Raw genomic sequence first — 21789 nt, forward strand, 5'->3', positions numbered from 1 at the left:
AAATGACACAAAAGTTAGTTTTATGCCCTTCATTGTGTAGGATACGATAAAAAATACCTAGTCATGTTGATGTTCACATAGTCTGCTAATATAGATTTAACACATTTAAATTATCTTCAAAAATAGTTTGCTTCACACTCCTTTAACTACTTGTTTAATATTGAGGATCTTTTCTCATCTTCCTCTGAGCCTGCTTTCTCTGATCTGTATAGTAAAAAACATGATGCAAATTTCATGTGGTTTTTTTTTAAGGAATTAGATAGGACAGTAAATGTCAGTGATTAGGAGCATACCCAGCTAAAGACTGTTGGCCATGGTCACTTTTACTAGTTGTCTTCTATCTCTGGAGACTCGTCCCAGATTTTTTTGTGGATTTCTATTTTCCATGTTAGTATTTTAAAAATATCAGCCCTTTATACTTTAAATTAATAACTGTGGATTAATGTTGCAGGTGTATACCACCAGTCCAGACCCCTCCTCTCACAGATGATTTGATCCAAGTGCTCTCTGGTTAGCTCCACGGGATATGCAAGCAGCCAATCCAAACTCAACCTGTCTTAATGTGAACTAAGAGCCTTTAAAACCTCTTTTTGTCTCCAGATTCCAATGACTATTGAATGATGTCACTCTTCATTTTGAGGTTTCACTTGATGTTTCCTTCTTTTATTTGCCCCATCATCTAGATCACCAAGGCCTGAAGTTCTACATCACGAACATCTTTATCCCCACTGCTGTTGCCTTGGGTCAGGACTTTATCAGCTTTTACCTGTTTTATTATACTACCTACAATACCTACCTGGATCCACGGTCTTATAAAGGCACCCTCTAATGCAGTCTCCATGCAGGTGCCAGAGGTAAGTCAAAAATATGAATGTGCTTATCATTCTCTTGAAAGTCCTCAGTGGCTTTACAACCTAAAGTCAAACTCTGGTTCAGTATAATTTAATACAGTCAAACTCTTCTGCCTCCTCAATCGCCATGGTGTCTTCTGCTAATATGCCACCATATACTGTATACCAGACAACATAGAAGTCCTCCAACATAGTAAGGTGTTTTATGCCTCCCTGCTGTAATCCTTGAAGTTCTTTTTCCTGCCTTGCCTTCCTGGTAGACGATTACCTATCATCCATACTCCCTACAAATCTACTATGTCTTTCGTAAAGTATGTCCTGATTAGTTATTTTCATTGACAAGGAGCACACTGTCATTAGCATTCACTTTTTGTGCTCCTCCTATACCCAGAGGAATCTTCCATGTGCTACCGATGAGTGGACTGTTGGTTTCTTCTCTTTGTGCAGCTATAACATGATTAGGGAAATTGAGCCAGACTGATGTGAGGCTCAGCCACCAATGAAAAGCTTTTTTTCTTTTTGCCAGTAATTGTTACAGGCAAGACTAGTCTAAGATATCTTAGGAGTTTGAAACTGGAAAGAGGTTACCCTGGGGACTGCTGGGAAAAACATTTTCTTACTTTTAAGAGAGAGACATAGAGATCAGGGTTTTCTATTTTACTGAATGTGAAAGAGGAGGTTTGCTGCTGGTAATAGTCTGAGGACAAAGCAGCCCCGTGAGAGGGCAGCACTGAGAGAAAAACCAAGAAATTGAAGTTCAGTTGAAGGGTTCCCAAATGACACTGTACTTCTATAGTTTTCGTTGTACAAACTAATATGTAATTGTTAAAGTAGCTTAAATTTGGATGCTTTTGAGTGCAAGTAACTAGAAAAACCAAACTGAGAGAACCTACAACAGTTTCCTGCCTTATTTCATTACCTTTGTCTTTTCTATTTTTTTTTGAAGGCAAGAACTTCATCTGCCTTCTATGTGTCACTTTAAGTCCTGGTTTTAAGCTTAGGAAATTGCATTTGGTAAAAAAAAAAAAAAAAAAAAAAAAGAAAAAAAAAGATGTATGAGAGCATTCATTTACTTGGTGTCTGTAGGGTTTCAAGCATTGTGGGAGGCTTTTTCACATATATTGTCTCACTTAATTTTCATAATCAATTTGATTGTGAAAAAGCTATAACTAACTTTTTATGAATACTACATTATCATGAAATGAATTTAAAAATGTCTTTAGCCATTGAATCACATGACAGAATAGTACTCATAGATTTCATTTTAATTTGTTGACATGCATAGGAGAAGGATGCTTTCAGGGAGGAGACTGAAGTATAAAGTATAAAGTTTAAAATTTAGGACCAAAAATGAGGCTAAGACTAAATGATGCATTAGGTCTATGAATTGGAACAAACTGGGGAATACAGGGGGCACTGGCATAGGAACAGAAAGAGGTGTTGACACAAGAGACTCTATAGAACATTAGGTCATACATAATAAAATTATATATAGTATAGTCATTTGGGTGACAAACACCTAGATCCTAGAAGAAGGACATTTTCCCTATTCTCTGAAAAAAAAACATGACCCTAACATAGTAAAAAAAAAAAAAATTTGAAAGTAAGATTCTGTACAATCATAGTTCTCAAAAAGGCACCAGCATCATTTGAAAACATGGATTCACAGAGAGTCGACATCAACAGAGAGCACAGAGGAAGGAAGAGAAGATCGTTTGAGACTACAAATGAGAATCCCTTAAGGATCCTCTCTAAATACTAACATAGTTTTCATCAGCAGTTTGGCTAGAGGAAATTTGTCAGGCAAATTTCATTTCTATCTATTCAGGTAAACATTTTTTAAATACATACAGACTGATGAATTCTGGGAAAAAATTACACTTGGTAAGTAATGTCTAATGAAATTACAATACAGGTTTTACCTTTTGAAAGGCAATTTGAAAGAAAAATGAGGTAGGTTAAGTTTTGCAATATTGAAGAGCAGTGGCATAGCCAATACTTTATCTAAAGTATATAGTTATCCTTAAGACTATACTTAACCTACTCATGCTCAGTGGGGGAGGGGGTTACACAACGACAAGAATACTAGGAGGTAGGTATCATTGAGGAGCACCTTAGGGTCTTCTCACCATGATTTATTCATTTATTGAAGCTTTTTTTTTTTTTTTTTTTTTTTTTTTAGAGTGGGGGAGAAGGACAGAAAGAGAGAGAGAGAAAGAGAGAGAAAAAATCTCAAGCAGGCTCCACACGCAGCTTGGAGCCCAACAGGGGGCTTGTCCCATGGGCTGGGATCACGACCTGAGCTGAAATCAAGAGTCAGAAGCTCAACTGACTGAGCCACCCAGACACCCCGACATATTTTTATTGAACAAATTTCTGTATGGAACACAAATCCTTGAGTTATAGATCACTTATTAGTTTAGCAGTTTACAAGACAAAATTCTAGTGTTGCGAAGTAAGATTCCTAATTCACAGAATATGCTAAGTATCTATTTTAAATTAACTTATCTTTGAAGATTTGGTGCTTTCATGTGTTATCTCTTGATCAGATCCAAAACACACTGCTAATATTCTGTTAAGGATTCCCCACCCTTGACACATACATATGCACATACACACACACACATATATACCTGACATCATTAATCATTTCAAGTTTTATAGCAGATATTCTGGCCAGATATTATTTTTATGGTCTTACCTGTATTTGCCCCATATTAATGATTCTGTGATTTTAGGATTATAAAATGGCATCTTGCCTCAACTATCACTTCACAAATAGCTTAGAAAAAATCAATAATAGCTATTTATAATGACGGTTTGCAATCATTTGACTACAATTGAAATATATCATTTCCAAAGAACTACACTTTATAGTATTCATCATTCATGATTCTTTGCTTCCTAGGGAGCAATAAAGGGTAGTAGTATAGGGTATAGAGTGAAGGACAAAGATGGGAGGTGATGAAAGGTGCCAATAAACTTAAGATTTGTCCTTTCAGGGTGCCTGTGGCTCAGTCAGTTAAGCATCCGACTTCGGCTCGGGTCATGATCTCACAGTCCGTGAGTTCGAGCCCTGCGTCGGCCTCTGTGCGGACAGATCAGAGCCTGGAGCCTGCTTCAATTCTGTGTCTCCCTCTCTCTGACCCTCCCCGATTCATGCTCTGTCTGTCTCTGTCTCAAAAATAAATAAACATTAAAACAATAAAAAAATAAAAAGGTTTGTCTTTTCATTGTCCTAAAGCAGTGGGTCTCAAAGTGTAGTTTGATGATGGCTGGGAGTTTGTGAGACCAGTTCAGGGATATACAATATCAAAGCTCTTTTTATTATAATGCTGCTATTGGCCTTTTATGCTACCTTTCTTTCTAAGTGTGTTGAGAAGTTTTTCAGAGGCTATATAACATAATATCATCTTTCTGATGGCTTTGTATTCTAGTGTTTTAAGTATTTCTCAATTTTAATTTTCAATTTTAAATTCCACATGAATGAAATCACATGGTGTTTGTCTTTCTCTGACTGACTTATTTTGCTTGTCATAATACGCTCTAGTTCCATCCACGTCATTGCAAATGGCAAGATTTCATTCTTTTTGGTGGCTGAGTAATTCTATTGTGTGTGTGTGTGTGTGTGTGTGTGTGTGTGTATACCACATTTTCTTTATTCATTCATCATTTTATGGACATTTGGGCTCTTTCTAGAGCACTTACATTTTAAAGAGAACCACGATAAGAATAATCCATTCTGCACAGGAAATAATACAACTATTATTAAAACCTTACATTTTGTAAGGTTGAGCTAGCTATAGAACATTAGATGTAGGAGACATTTCATGATTTTTTATAGGTTGTCAAAATTCAGAAATCCTGTTTGCCACCCGTCTGTTAAGAAAAAGTTTATACTGGGGCTCCTGGGTGGCGCAGTCAGTTAAGCGTCCGACTTCAGCCAGGTCACGATCTCGCGGTCCGTGAGTTCGAATCCCCGCGTCGGGCTCTGGGCTGATGGCTCTGGAGCCTGTTTCCGATTCTGTGTCTCCCTCTCTCTCTGCCCCTCCCCCGTTCATGCTCTGTCTCTCTCTGTCCCAAAAATAAATAAACGTTGAAAAAAAAATTTTAAAAAAGAAAAAGTTTATACTTTTAAATTTAAAACTTATAGCATTAAATAAAAGTCATTTAAACAGAGGTGGAAAGAAAATTCTTGAGGTATTGGATATGTTTATGGCACAGAGAGTGGTGATGGTTTCACAGGTGTACTCTAATCTCCAAACTTACCAAGTTTTATACCTTAAATATGTGCATCTTCTTGTATGTCAATCATACCTCAATAAAGTGGGTTAAAAAAAAAAGCTAAATGCTGTGTCAAACAGTGCATTAGAGCACACATTATTTCTTAAAATGCTTACAGAGGAATTTACACCATAATATTAACTGACTGCATATGTAGCAACCTTTTATGAATTTGCTGAACAGTTTACTTCTTTCTTAGATTTTTGGTGTTTCTGTGTAATGATTAAGTTATTACCCTGAGAGACTAGAACTAAAATAGACCAAAGAGGTAAGAGTACAGAAAAATATGTAAAAGAGAAAATTTTTTAGTATCAGTGCAACTGGTCTTCCTTGTTTTGGAAACCCCAGGATAGAAATGTTAGTTTGTTGTTGTTGTTGTTGTTGTTGTTGATGTTGTCAATATTTTAACTGCAACAAAATAGCCAGGTATGACATGCCTTACTGAGAATTTGAGGAATTCATATTTAGTTGTCTGATCTAAAAGAAGATTGTGTTCTTTAGACTTGAGCATCTTATTTAACCACTTTGACTCCACATTGCTATTTATAAATGGATATACCCTTCCACATCTACCATATAATTCATTACTAATGGGAATTCATCATTCTCTGGAAATTTTTTCATATAATAGGTTTTAGTATATGAGTGTAATTGCTGATTAAATTTCTCAGCCAATGCACAAAGATGCAAATAAATTATATCACTGAGATAACCAGCCAGAGTGGATAAAGATCATGCTCTGCTAGCATCCAAAATGTGTTCTGTAGAACATAGATTTCAGAACATTTACATAGATGTTAGCTAGATGTAATTTTATCTGTGTTCAAATGGATTTGAGAGTGTCTTGATTAAATTACACTTAATAAATTGCTGAAGAACTTCTTAGAACAATGACTGTATTATTCTGGTTGTGAATCTTCAAGGGAAAGCATATAAAATGTTGTTTTCCAATTCTATGACTGTGAAGTATGTTTTTTATAGAATATCCTGCAGAGATACACTTTAAGAGCCTTTCTAATGTGTATGTACCAAGTGGGATATTTTTAAAGTGAATGAGAGCATTAAAATAATTAATATTTTGAAATAAATATACACATTAAGGTAGAAAAAAACTTGTATTTACACAGTATTTGAGCTTTTAAAAACAACACAAGTATAATAATTATTCTTCATACATATTCACGTTATTTAATGACTCGTTTCTCAGCTGTATTTTTTCTAATATCATTGTTTTTTTAATGCGTGTTTTTTTAATATGGCCTCAGTTTTAAATCTTTCATGAAATTGAAATTTTTTAATAATTACATTTTATGAGTAATATATTTGAAATTTTTAAATCTTTAATTGATTCTTTTCTGTAAACCATAATATTTCTAATTGAGAAAATCTCTTTATAGGTGCCCTATAAACTCAGAGCAAACTCTCCTAAAAGTAATGTGTTAAAATTCTAACTTCATTTTTTAATTTAATATGTGAATACATTAGGTCAAATGGTTCCCCAGATACTTTTTATTACTGTCTTGAATACTTTTTCTTGATGATTTTCAAAAACCAAACCTTATTAAATGTTTTCCCTGTTTGTGATTCTTTTGAATGCTATGCCAAATGTTGGTGCTGAAAAATCATACACTTTCTCAATTTTATCCATTTCTAGTATAGACGATCAATTTATACACTTAAAAATAAGTGCTCCATTAAATTTTCTTCCTAAAATACCAAGATATTCTGAAGCACAACTGTAGAATTTCCAAATTAAGTATTTTATTTCAGAATTTACTATTTACTTTGTTCAGTTTCCTACTTTCTTCTTAATAAATTAGAATATTTGGCTGTTTTCAGATATCTTTTTGATATTGAATTTGTGAAAAGCTTCAAAAACTGAAGTGGTCTTTTTTTTTTTTTTAGAGTATTTTGCTACTCTCTTTGTGGATTATTTTAATTACAAATTGCCAATTCATTTTTTAAATATAATTAATTGTCAAATTAATACAGTGTGCATGGAAGCAACTAAAATTTAGGAGACATATAAAGTTTAGAAGACATATAAGAAGACATAAAAATTTAGAAGACACATAAGACATTTTAAACTTACAAAGTAAATTCTCAAAGGCTCAAACATGTCTATGTTCCAACTGAAGAAAAGCAGCAAAGAGAAAAATCACAACAAAATGTTCTCTTTCTGAAGACATTTTTGTTTGTTTTCAGAATTTAGCTTTTTTTTGTAATTTAGTTCTGTAGTTTTTGTGAATATACATAAAATATGATGTAGTGGTTTCTATTTCATAATGGTTTCTGTGGGTATAATATTGCAGATTTTTGGCTTATAATTAGGAGTTCTGGCATAGAGTAAGGAGTTTCATGTTCATTTATTAAGAATATTCTTTATGCCATGAACCTAAGTTTACTAAAAATTTTATTTATCATTGCAAAACAATTTTATCTTCAATATTGAACTTTCTAGTTACTATAGAAACATATTTACAATAATATTACGTATTTAGCTTAAATAGAATGAAATTACCAAAGATTTGATTTAATTAATTTGACTTAAAAACCCAGCTAGTTTTAAAATTAAATAAATCAACTTTCCATTTGAAGCATCTAATGACTTTGGTATAAAGTTTTAATCATCTAAGTATTTATGTTCGTTTTCTACTAATGAGGCAATCATATTAATAGCAATTGCTTCATAATCTTGTACACGCATAAGTAAATGAACAAAATTAATTAAAAAAACTATCACTTGATCTAAATGAAAATCCTACCTTTACAGAGTTGTATTATACATGAAATTTGCAGCTATACTTAAATTCTCATCTTTAGAAATAATTCAAAATATTTACTAACTTTTCAGTTAGGGGCTAAAGCTTCTTTGGTAAATTTTGTCTTCATTTCATCTGTAATACCAGTATGTCTCCCCACTCTTACCTTAGTGTATGTTAAATGTGTTAGATGATGACAAACAATTTAGGCAAATTACATATTCATTACCAATTTTCTTAAGAAATGAAAATTCTGTGTTTTTTTAATTGAACATGCACTTTTTTAGGCTCATAGTTGCATTAAAAATTTATTGCAAAATAAAAGTGTTAATGAAAAGTAGAAAACACTTTAGATTTTAACTTTGGAATACATGACAAAACAGCTGTAGCAAGATATGTAGATACAGTGTAATATAGGACTACTCAGCATTTATTTCTCATATGCATGACCCATTTTCCACTGATCCCACAGACAAGCGAATGATAGTTTTGTGCATCTTGTAGAGTTGGCAGGAGCCACAGTGCAACTGGCTGGTACATGAAGTATCCAAACGGTGCAGCAGCATTGGACACTTCTCCAATGCCCACTAATGACCACAAGGTATTAAGTTTTCCCAGCTTTTTATGTCAAAGAGCACTCCATTAGCCATTCTTTAAAGGGAGGTGTATGATGCTAGCCTAGATCACACCAAGAAAAGCAAGCCTGGTTACCTCCTATAGATTTTCTCATTTAAACTTCCTTAAACTGAGGACTGTTACTATATACATCTCACATGTTATTTAGACAACACCATGGCAGAACCTGGGTATACAAAATGGAGGCTCATCAAGGACATCTGGGAAGTAAATGGTTAACATGCTGGTCTGCAATTTGTATTTTCTCTTAAGCAGAGGGAGGCATCCTCAAGGGAGAAAGAAGTTGACCCTGTCAAATCTCTTTATAAACATGGCGATGTCGTCCTACTGGCAAACAAAATAATGGTTTTTCCTGGAAAGTCTTTATCTTTGGAATGCTTTTAACTGTATATGCCTCATCTATCCAGGATTACTTATGGTAAACAAACCTGGAATCTACAGATTTATGGGATATGGCTCCTTGAGAAATATCATAGAAGATATGCAATTATATAAGGCTACATGGAGATGTTTCCTGATGAAAGTGGCTCCTCTGTGTAAGATACTGTGTGTCTGCTACCAGAGCGCATCATGTTGCAGCAAGAAAGGACCTGGGGAGTGTATTGGACAACCAAGACCTTTCCTGCTGTGTCAGTGCTTTATAATTGCTGATATCAATGAAACTATTAGTAAATCTTTAATTTTTTTAATGTTTATTCTTGATAGAGACAGAGTGTAAGCAGGGGAGGGGCAGAGAGAGAGGGAGACACAGAATCTGAAGCAGGCTCCATGCTCCAAGCTGTCAGCACAGAGCCCGACGTGGGGCTTAAACCCACGAAGCATGAAATTATGCATGACCTGAGCCTAAGTCCGATGCTTAATCGACTGAGCAACACAGGCATCCCAAGTAAATCTTCATACTAAGTAAAATCTTGGATTTGTATCAGACCTACTGGAAAATCCAGTCTTTTATGTTTTTATACCATCTTGGAACACTCTATTTCAGCTATTAATTGTAATACTTCTTTAAAGTGAAAAATATGGAAAACGGCTATACTCTGGGTCAGCAGGCATAAGCTAGAACTGTCTCCTACGTGTATCTGAAGAGTGAAGACCTCTAAGGGAGTCTGGTCTCTAGGACAGAAATTTGCCACCAATAGCTCTAAAACAGACATTCTCATATTCTCTGGCTTGGTATTGTTCAGAATTATGCTTTCCTCTTTCTGGACACCAGCTATCCATCTTTTTATAGCATTTGTATAGGGTGAACTGATTGGCTTCTTCTTGGCAAGAATGTTAAACAATTGTTTGGAGTGCCTGGGTGGCTCAGTCTATTATTGGGCATTCAATTCTTGATTTCAGCTCAGGTCATCATCTCACGGTTCATGGAACCAAGCCCTGCATCAGGCTCTGCACTGATAGCACAGAGTCTGCTTGGGATTCTCTCTCTCCCTCTCTCGCTGCCCCTCCCCTGCTCATTTTCTCTCTCTCTCTCTCTCTCTCTCTCTCTCTCTCTCAAAATAAATAAATAAACTTAAAAAAATGTTAAACAATTGTTTGATGTTGGCTTCACATTTCATTGCCTCTTTTGACCCATAAGTTTAACCCATGGTCACAGGTTTAACCATGAGTAGGTCATAAATCCCAATTTGGTGAATATCAATAAGCATTTTATTTCAAATAAAATAGAATAGAATGGATTAGAATACATTAGAGAAAAATAAATAAGAAAATATCAGGGCATATTTACCTATGTAAGTTTAGGAATTGTTTCATTATAATTTTGTTTTATTTATAGGCATGTGTGTGTGCCTGACATATATAGAATTTGTTTATGACTGGAGGACATGGTAAAAAAAATAGAATATTATGGCATCTATTATCAGATAACATGCTAGCATATTAAGCAGCCTTAGTTAAGAGTGCATTTTTTTGATAACTTAAGAACCATAATCTATCTTTGTATGGGATCAGCTCTAATATCATGTAATGTAAATGTTTTATGTAGATAGACACTGAAGGAGAAAGTTTGCGAGGCTGACATCAAACCTTGAGACTTGACATTCAAATCTGAAATTGAGCCTGGAGGGCTCAGATTAACTTCTGACTAGCAAAAAATACAACTATTTTTTTTAAGTCACCATGAAATCACAGAAAGTTTTTAAATATCAAACAACTTTACCAAATGATGATTTGAGAACAAATGAGTCATTCACATGTGAAAAAGATTTCCTATAGCATACATTTGGGTTTTTAATTTAAAAAAAAGTACTATAAAATGTCAATTTGTATTTTGTAGAACTTCAAATGCTTTAGGGAAAAAAATTGATTTTCTTAGATGATGCAGAGCACAAAAAAGGTTGCTTATCTCTCAATATGCACATAACACAAAGGAGAATGAAGCCATTACATGGGTATAGTGAGGAAGAAGAAAGTGAAATTATCCTTCTAAAGTTTGACTCAGACTGAAAACTCTAACCCTTGTGGTTTGTACTTTCTAGAATGCCATTATTATTCCAATTTAACAAAAGTAGTTTTTTCAAACATTGAACAGCAATTATGGTCAATATATTAAAAATAAATAACATGCAAAATGAAAAAATATTTATTCTATCAATCCATGAAGACAAGTCTTTCCCAAAACCAGGAGCACCGGGAGTCTTTAGATTGTCACAAAAGCCATTCAGCTTTCTACTCTTTGGATGTGACAGCTGAAAACAATGTACATATTCAATTACTTTTTAAAACATGAAGCACGTTATAATGCTGATGTTGAGCACTGATTTTATAGAACACTTACTCTATTCCTGGGACTCCATTAAATTCACTTCATAGCTGATCTCATTGAATACATGAAACCACCTTCTGAAGTAGTTACTGTTATTATCCCCATTTTATGGGTAAGGAAACTGGGAGAAATGTAGCTTCCTATAGGCTACAGAAAACATTGTAAATATCAGAATCACTTCTGACCTATAGGGATCAAAACTGTCAGCTTTTCCCTATCTCATTTACCCTCCTCCTCTCTCCCTCCTTTTTTATATTTATTTCTTAAGATATTGAATATACAGTAATTAATTATATTCTGTACCTTGTTAGAGCTGTGTGCTAATTAGACCCAGGGTAGTATATACGTCTGTACTTGTTTTAAAGCAATTGGACTATTAACCTTAAAGCAATTACTTAGATATGTGCTATTCATAGTAATGAGAATTGTCAGGGGTGGAAAGGTTCGTCTAACTCATTGGTAGTGAATTCAAAGAAAATAAACATAGATATGTGGCAAAACTATGAGTCACATTTGTATTAGTTCCCAATTGCTGCGTAGAAAATTACTGCAAATTTAGGGGCTTAAAATAACACGCATTTTCTTACAATTTCCATAGGTCAGAAGTCTGGGTACTGTTTAATTGGATCTTCTGCTTAGGGTCTCACAGGCTGTAATCAAAGTATCTTCCAGGCTGCATGCTCTTCTGGAAACTCAAATAGGGTAGAAACTTCTTCCAAGCTCATTCAGATTAGTGGCATAATTCATTTAAAAAAAAAAGTTTTAATGTTTCTTTATTTTGAGAGAGAGAGAGAGAGAGAGAGAGAGAGAACAAGTGCACAAGTTGGGGAGGGGCAGAGAGAGAGAGAGACAGGAAGAGAATCCCATGCAAACTCCATGCAGTGCCCTGGATGCAGGGCTCAATCTCATGAACTGTGAGATCATGACCTAAGCTGAAATCCAGAGTTGGACACTTAACAGACTGAACCACCCGGGCACCCTAGCAAAATCCATTTTTATATTAGCTTCTTGTGGCTGTTGTAACCAGTTACCACAAACTAGAAGTTTATTCTCTCACAGTTCTTGAGGCCAAAAGTCTGAAATCAAGGTGTTTGTAGGGTTGCAATTTCTTGAAGGCTCTGAGCCAGGAGTCTTCCTTGCCTCTTCCAGTTTCTGGTGACTGCATTTTTGGATTTCTTGACTTGTGGCCACTTGACTTCAGTCTCTCTTGTCTTCACATCTTCACATCACCTCTTCCTCTTGTGAGGGCACTGGGTTTTTTTCTGGATTTCTGTTGGGGGCTGCCCTCAAGCCTAGAGGCCTCCAAAATTCCTTTTCCTAAGGGCTTTCTCAACATAAGCGCTTACTTCATCAAGCCAGCATGGAGAATATCTAACATTACTGCGGGTCAGTTCCTCTTTTAAGGGCAGTCATCTGATTTACGCAGGCCCACCCACTATTAACTCATAGGCAGCTGAAAGGGATTATTAATTGTGTCAGTAAAATCCTTTTACCTTTACCAGATTCTGTTGGTTAGATGCAAGTCACAGTCTGCCCCCACACTCAAGGGGAGAGGATCATACAGAGCGTGAACACCAGGGGTGGGAAGCATAGTGACCATCTTAGTGTCCATCTGTCACCGTATCCCCCAAAAAGTCTCTATGTTTTCTGCAGTTAATTTCTTTTTATCAAGAACCAGAGAACTGAGGTTTTACTTTTTATATTGTACACTTGCACAATGTCTTCATCTTTATACATCATAGAAATCTCAGCTGAACATTTAGGAGATGAAATCTGCTCCACCAGACTCATGGAAGGTGGGAAGGGAATCTGAAGGTTACCTAAAGAAGTTCTACTCCCCTAATGTCAAGTTCAGGAATTCAACTCTACATATTAGATACTCTCTCATGGATTTCGGCTTCTGTTTGAATGCATTTAGTGACTGTAAGCTAGTTCATGAGGTGCTTCATTACCACTGTAGTCAGCAACAATAGTTTAAAAAAGCTAACCTTTAATAAAATGAAACATTTATTTTATTGTTGAAAAACAAATGAATCAGATTGTACTGGGTTGAATATCTCCCCTAAATTCATGTTTATTTGGAACCTCAGATTGTGGCCTTATTTGGAAATTAGGTCTTTGCAGATGTAATTAGTTAAGATGAGGTCCCTCTGTATCTGGGTGGGCCTTGAATGCAATGACTGGTATCCTTATACAAAGGTTATATGAAAATGCACAGGGAAGGAAGGCAGCTATGTGATAATCAGAGGCAGAGAATAGGAAGATAAAGCTCTATTCTCCCCCTTTCTCACTATCTATTCTATGGCTGCACCACCATTATATTTTGGAGCATATGACTTGCTTTCTAGTTTCACAGGTCCACACGTGGGGAAGAATTTGGTTCCAAGATGGATTATACCCAGAGTCTCACCCATAACTGATTTACACTGATCTAGATGATGAGATTTGGAACTTTTTGTGTTGATAGTATTGTGATGACATTTTAGGTACAAAATTAATTAAATGGGTTAAATATTTTGAGGATATTAAGATAGAGTGAATATCTTTGGCATATGAGAGAGGCATGAATTTGGAAAGGCCAGAGGCAGACTGTACTGTGTTAAATATGTTCCTCCAGGACTAGGTCTACCTGAAACATCAGAACATGACTTTATTTGGAAATGAGGATTTTGCAGATGTAATTAGTTAAGGTGAGGTCACACCAGAATAGAGTTGGCCCTCAGTCCAATAATTAATGTCCTTTTAAACAAGCCATGAAGACACACAGAGGAAAGTGCTATGATGACCAAAGCAGAGATGGGAGTGACATAGCTGCAGGCCAATGGATGCCAGGGATTACTGGCTGCCTCTGAAAGCTAAGAAGAGGCCAGGGAGCATTGGTCTCTGGAAACTTCAGATAAGGCATGGCCCCACTGACACCTTGATTTTGGACTTCTAGTCTCCAGAACTGTGAGAATACATTTCCATTGCTTGACGATACCAAGTTTGTAAACATTTGTTATAATAGTTCTAGGAAATTAATATACAAACATACAAATGGGCATTTTATCTTTTACTGAGGAACATCACATGACAAGCTTATTCCCTCTTATGATATAGCACATCTAGTGCTGCCTTAATCTTTTAGTTTGGTTTTCTCCGAGCTAAAATCAACAGTTCCTTCAAGTATGTTTGATGTAGCACAATTACATCCTGGTTTCTGTACCTCAAAGACTTGTAGTTTGTCAGCCCCTTATTAAAATATCACAGCCAAGACTAAACATACTCCAGATGTGGGATCTCCAAGGCAAAGTAAAATGTCTGAATTTAATCTCTGAACAGAACAATTCTATTATTTCCATGTAATAATTATGTGAGCCTTTTAAACAGTGTCATTACAGTGTTGAAACATAGTACGTTTGTAACCTACTAAAACTTCCAAATCCTTTTCCTACAAATTTTATCAAATTTTGGTCATATCCAGAATACACTTGAACAAAGGATTGATTAGACCAACATACAGATTATTATGTCTTCCTGTTAAATCAATCTGTTTGAAGCTATATTTTTAGCTAGAGTGCTTATTTATAATTTGGATTTTTAATGTCAGTACATAAAATCAATTTTTATGTACTCTAACTTTTCATTGCTGAAGAATTTGATAAGCATGCTATCAGTGTTCTCAAAGTTCCTGATAGAAATGCCAAGGATGTTAGGATAAATTTCATGAAAATAAGACCAAAGATAGAATTCAGTGACACATCAATATAATATTTTCTCCAAATTAGCATTAAAAATTAATTAATATTCTTTTAGGAAACTCTTCGATGAGCGAGAACCCATATAATAATATTAATATCAGCCATAGTTTATTATGTAGCCCACCAGAAGATCACAAATTACCTATTATAGTTTGTATTCAGCTAAATATAATATTTTATCCAAATTAGCATCAATAAATTAATTAATATTCTTTTTGGAAAATACTCAATGAGCGAGAACCCATATAATAATATTAACATTAAGACAATTATGTAGCCCACCAGAAGATCACAAATTGCCTATTATGGTTTATATTCGGCTAAACTTTAGCAATATTCACAATATTATAGTAATTTGCCAACTAGATAACAAGTTAAAAAATAAAATCAGGTTCTGTTGGCATGATTAATTTGTGGAGAAATTTCACTGTTTTAAAATTTTTATCAAATTATTACAAACCAGGTATTTAATATGATATTCTAATTTTTTTTCCTCTTAGGAAATAAGATTTGCTCACAAGTTTGTGGTTTCTGAAATCAATCCTTTGTCACTTCTTAAAAATTCACTGTGCTCTAAAAGTCTTGGTTTATCAGCAGTTTAATTTTTATAAAAATAATTAGTAATTTTAGTACATCCTTACCTGTCATGGCATTCCAGTTTTCTGTTTGTGGTGCTTGTTCTAAGCTTTCCGGTTTGGTGACTAGTCTCCTTAAGAGAAAAGGCTAAAGCACAAAGGAGATTGACAAGATTTTTCTAAGGTCTTAACATTCCCTTGAGCAAGAGTCCCATTCTATCCCTGTTCATTTTTCAGTAAACATAGCAGAGTAGACAGAATCCTTGTTTTGAAGGCTTCAAAAAAACTATGTCCTTAAGAATCACTTTTAACACTTGTTTCCTGGCACTTACATTCACAGCATTTGAGTGAATTTCTGTGTTAAGACTTTCTATTTTCAGAATTGTCCTGAGACATGCAAATTTTATATATTTTTTGTGATATGCATCCTATAATTAGACAATTTCCTAAACTGTGCTATGTGGGTCATTAGTGTTTTGAAAGATACTAAATATCTTATTTGGAGAAAATTAAAGCATCTGTATATAAATATAGCTAAGAAATACAAGCTCTATAACTTTTCTCTTGAAAACTCATTGCATAGTGTAACTTTTCTCTTGAAACCTCATTGTGTAGTAGATAATACATTACTATTAATAAGGATGACAAATCCTGCAGCAAAGGAAATGATTTAATTTTATGGGATATAGAGTCCCATAGAATTTCTTGAACACAAAACACATTTTTCCAACACACCTCTCTCCGTCCATTCAAAAGATTACATTTGAGAAAGCATTGAATTAAGCCCTTAGCACTCAGACTTCAGTCTGAATTACTTGATCATATGAGTCAGAATGACATAGAGATGTTCTCTCTAGATCCCCTGTCAAAGAAAGACTTCTGGCCAGCTATGGGGAATGCCATCAACACACTACCTCCAGCCTACAGCTCTCGGAGCAGTTGCATACCAGTTTACAGCTCTTAGGAGAGCTTGCTTGTAGTGACCGAGCAAGGTAGGGATATAGAGCTCTCATCATTTAGGCCCAAGGTAGCACAGATCTGCTGAGCAATATTTGCCCTGGAGCTTCCTACAAGATTGGCCAAGGCTTTGTCCAGTCTCTCTTTCTTTCTTTCTTTCTTTCTTTCTTTCTTTCTTTCTTTCTTTCTTTCTTTCTTTCTTTCTTCTTTCTTTCTTTCTTTCTTTCTTTCTTCTTTCTTTTTTATCCTTTGTTTTGTCTTTTTTGTCCAATCTTCATTTCAATTTGACTTCTTTCTCTGCCTAATCCTATTTCCTCTGCCTTATCGCTCTGGTATTAATCACACACATCTTCACCCCTAACTCTATCTCAGCATCTGCTTCTTAAAAAATTCTGTGAGAGCTGGAATGCAAAAATTAAAAACAAATGCTTTGAGTCAGTTTTCTTTACACAAATATATTTTCATGGGAGGTGAGGGGAGAAGGAAATGTCTAGGGCAGAGGCCATGTTAGAACAGAGCAGCCTGGGGAGATGCACTCCCATGTGGACTTGACACATGAACTGGGAGGCTGTAGACTGTGGATGTGTCAAGGCAGGAGCAGTAAGGAGAAGTGAAGAAAATGAATGATTCCAAGGACAGATACAGTTGTAATTTAGCTGCATATTTTGGTTGGCCTAATGATAGGTTTAAGCGTGCTGTGTTTCTCCGGTCTCTGGGCCAAGGGCAAAGCCAACCTTAATTTTAAACAAAACTATAAATTAGGGTTTGGGCCAGATTGTCAGCCCATTTCATTATCTTGCCTAATTTCAAACCTCTGCTGAAATTGGGTTCATGGCTAGCTGCAGGAAGTGGTAATGCTGATTCTGCAGAAATATTTTTGGACTGAGATTTGCATGAAGACAAATCAACTAGTCAATTCAGGGGAAAATAAAATAGCCTTGAACTGGTTGTTGGGATAAATTGAATCAGTTCATTGAACCATTTAAGCAAGAAAGCAATTCCAAAATCTGGCTCAACTTAGCAAGTATTCTATGAAGCTATTGTCAAAATAAATATACACAAAATTTTACCTAAAACAGATGTAAAATGCTACTTTGGTTATTACATGTTGAATTAATCCCTAAATTCATTTCTCAAGTATACCATACTCCTATAGAGAAGTTTTACTTTTTTTTTTAATGTTTTATTTATTTACATTGAGGGAGAGAAAGAGAGAGAGCCAGGGAGGGGCAGAGAGAGAGAGAGAGAAAGAGAGAATTCCAAGCAGACTCTGCACTGTCAGCACAGAGCCTGAGGTGGGGCTCGAACTCACCAACCATGAGATCATGACCTGAGCTGAAATCCAGAGTTGGATGCTTAACCGACTGAGCCACCTTGGCACCCCAGACCAGTTTTTCATTGTATCCTATTGACCAAGAAAGAGTCTCTCCTTGACCCCTTCACAGAGAGTTCTTTCAAAGAAATCTGTCATTTAAGATCTTTGAAAACACTAACTGCATTTTCAAACAAGCTTGTATCTCAAGAGAAGAAGATGTTTTATCTCTTCCTTGTTTCAGGTACCTAGATACTGAATATGTGTTATAAATCCATAATATAAACAATGCCTCTCTTCAAAAACTAGGACTATGATTTAAAAATTAGTAGTCTCATTCATATTGAGTGAAGTGTATTCTCTTACAGCTAATAAATATGAATCAACTCAAACTATCAGAAATATACTGGATTTAGTTATTTGTCTATTCACAAATTCAAAAGTTTAATATATTTTCAAACAAAATAATAAACCTAGTGAAACTTAATAATGGTCCCTTCTCAGAAAGCTAAACAAATTTTTTCCACTTCAAATCTAATATGTCTCCTATATTATATTCTCCAAGGATTTATGTATGGGAAGTGTACAAGATAGTGTGTGAGAAGTGACTTTTGAAGATTAGTAAAAATCTGAGATACCATAATGCATTATAATTAGTTTCTTGGAGTCAAACTTAGGTACAGGAAAGAAAGAGTCTTTTCCTGGAGCTTTCTTTCCTCTGATGATAGAGTTTGATAGTACCTATTTTAGTGTTTTAACTGTTGCTCTAGGCAATATTTTGAGGCCCATAACTCCTAAGGAGATATTGAACCTCCAGGAACATACACAGAATTCTAAGGAGAATTACTTGGAAGAAGTAGAATATTACTCTATTTGTAAAGATGGGTGAGATATTTCTGTTATCATGACATCAACAGAAAGTGGAGAAGAAATTAATGTGTTCTCCCTCTTTACTATGCCTCTGTAGCACAGAGCCTGGAGCCTGCTTCAGATTCTGTTTCTCCTTCTCTCTCTGCCCCTTCCCTGCTTGTTCTCTCTGTCTCTCTCTCTGTCTCTCTCTCTCTCTCTCAAAAATAATCAATAAGCAATGCAAATTAAAGAAAAATCCTGAAATATAATTGCATTGCAATAATTGGTGGCAGCACTAGTAGGCTGCTGCTTCAGTGAACTCGACCAGAACCACACTAGTCATTTGGTTTCTCTAATACTCTTCTTTTGGGAGATATTTTTCCATGGATCTCTTATGTTTCTGCATGTCTTCCAAACAGAGGCTCAGACTTCCTTTATGCCAGACTTTCTTTTAAGGATGTTTAAACAGAATATGACCTTGGAAGATAGAGATGGTATCTTTTTATAGAACAAAGGGCAGATTTTTCTCACAACCTTGGAAAACAGAGTTGGTATCTCTTTCTAAAGCAGAAGGCAGGCACACTTAACTGGGCTTAGGTGAGGATTCATAATGCTTAATATTTCTGGCAGTCAAGGAAAGACTGATACCTCTTTCCCCTTTACCACCACCACAAAAAAGGAAGGCCAGGACCATATTATTCATGTTGGATATTGGAGATAGTATGTGCTTCACTTGGGAATTCTGCTTGGTTCCTTGTATTGGCTATCTCATAAATCAACATGTGTTGGCTAAGGTCCAAATAAACACTTTAGATTGAAATATGTCCAACAAGCCCTGGAATATTCTCTAACATTAGGGCCCCATAACCATAATGAACTTGATGAGATAAAACGCTCTATGATGATTTTGCAGATTGGAGCATTCGGCAAAAAAAATACAAAATAAAAATGTAGCCTAGCAAATGAAGGTAGACTCAGGATCTCATATTCATTGCCTCTCTAACTTGGCTATTACACATGTACTATCTGAAAGGGAGCTATTAAATCTCTACTGAGCTCTTGTCAAAAGTCAATACTTGCCCCATGGAAGCTTTGGGACTCTTTGATGTTATATTCCTATTTTGAGGTGAGTCAGCTTAGGCTCAGTGACTAACAAGTATAAAGAGCTCACCAAGCTTCACTGGTCAAATGGAAATTGTATACTCAATAACACAGAAGGCCTGGCCCCAGTGGCATGTTGACTTTGTCTGAAAAAATAACAGCTATCCCTTTGGAAGAAAATCTCTACTTCACTCTGCCACCTGAAACATAGCCTCTGATTCAGTGGAGTTCTTTATTCACAGAGATCCCCTAATTCTTAATCTTGGTTCACTGATGGTTTCTCTAAGCTAAAACTTGAAGATGTAAACTGGGTTGGTATATCTTTTCGACCTTAGTGTCAGCTATGCAGAGCCACAATTGGACATGAGTGTTCCACTCATAGAAACTTAACTGTTCTTATACCTCTGGTCAGTGCTCTCCTTGATGAGCCTCACTATATTTTTAATGACCTTTTTAATCTCAACAATGGCCTAGCTGTTTGGTCTGGCAGATTAAAGACAGACCCTCCTCTTCCCATTCCTCCTCCTCCTCATTTTCCTTCTCCATACCCTTCCTCCTTTTCTTCCTTCTTCCTCTTCTCATTTTGCAAGAACCATTTAACAGTGAGCTGGTATTTGACTCAAGGTATTTGATCGATCTTCCATACCTCTTATCATCCATAGGCATCTGATCTAGTCTCTGGTGTTGAAAAACCTATTAAAAATTTTAAAAAATACTTCTAAATCTACTTGTTTGCCTACTTTAATAAGGCAGTTTTGTTTATTGAATATAGTTGTCCCCAGAAACAGATCATCTCTTCTGTCTACTTTCCAGCTAATTCTCATGACGGAATGGGTGAGGAGTTACATAAACCAATTTTTTTTTAAGTTTATTTATTTTGAGAGAGAGGGAGAGAGAGAGAGAGCACACACATGCACACATGAGCATGGAAAGAGCAGAGAGAGAGGAAGAGAGAAAATCCCAAGCTGGCACCGTGCTTAACACGGGGCTCGATCCCATGAACCATGAGATCATGACCTGAGCCGAAACCAAGAGTCAGATGCTTAACTCACTGAACCTCCTCAGCACCCAAAACCTATTTTTTTAAGTTTTTTTTTAATGTTTATTTATTTTTGAAAGAGAGAGACAGAGACAGAGTGCAAGCAGGGGAGGGGCAGAAAGAGAGGGAGACACAGAATCCAAAGCAGGCTCCAGGCTCCAAGCTGTGAGCACAGAACCTGATGCGGGGCCCAAGCTCATGAACCGCGAGATCATGACCTGAGCCAAAGTCGGATACTTAACCGACTGAGCCACCCAGGGGCCCCTCAAGACCTATTTTTTAAATGTGAAATTCCATCTAGACCATTCCTGGGCATTATTCTTTCTTTTTCCTAAGCAGCAACTCCATGTCAGTCTAGTTGGTACACTGCATACAGCCAAATGGGGTCTAAAGAATTAAAATTAATTCTCGTTTAGCCACCTGGATTCTCTTTTTGAATTAACATGGTCTTTGAACATAAGGATAATGGCAGTTGGTTGAGTACACTGGATACCAATAGTACCACACTGGACTCTCAATAGTAGCCTATATGGCCAAATGGTGGACATAATGTATCTGTCTAAGTTTTATATAAACTTTGTCCTTCTTGGACAAAAGGTCTGGATTCAGGCAAGAAATGATTGAAGAAAAAGTGAATTTACAGCTACTAGAATGGGACACAACAAATTTTAGTGATTAGAAGGAGAAAACCATCATGGTGGTACCAGGACAGGAAAAACCACAGACTCCAAGAAATGTGATCATAGAGGGACGTTAATGATCTTTGTCTTTCAGAACCATGAACATTTCTCATTAAGGGAAACATTCTGATATGGCTCCCACAACTGATGCATCAAGCACCTTAAATTTAGTTGACTGCTATTACTTCCTGCCAGACAAGTCTGACCATGGGTACTCTTCTTAATCTTACCTACAA

General features: G+C 35.8%; 1 protein-coding gene across 5 annotated transcripts in view; it reads left to right on the plus strand.

Annotated features, from left to right (window-relative positions):
- LOC147572006 (uncharacterized) overlaps nucleotides 1-21789 on the plus strand; it is a 170710-nt gene that overhangs the window by 56658 nt on the left and 92263 nt on the right. For all 5 annotated transcript variants that reach the window (XR_015246596.1, XR_015246594.1, XR_015246595.1 and 2 more), the window contains one exon: nucleotides 684-854. Coding sequence is in view for 2 of the 5 variants with exons in the window: in XM_086695135.1 (XP_086551261.1) it covers nucleotides 840-854 (15 nt within the window). In the remaining 3 variants the exon portion in view is untranslated. The remainder of the gene's footprint in view (nucleotides 1-683; nucleotides 855-21789) is intronic.

Source organism: Puma concolor, chromosome F2 (genome assembly GCF_028749965.1).
Source record: "Puma concolor isolate L17-30 chromosome F2, mPumCon1.1.hap2, whole genome shotgun sequence".
Classification (NCBI taxonomy): Eukaryota; Metazoa; Chordata; class Mammalia; order Carnivora; family Felidae; genus Puma; species Puma concolor.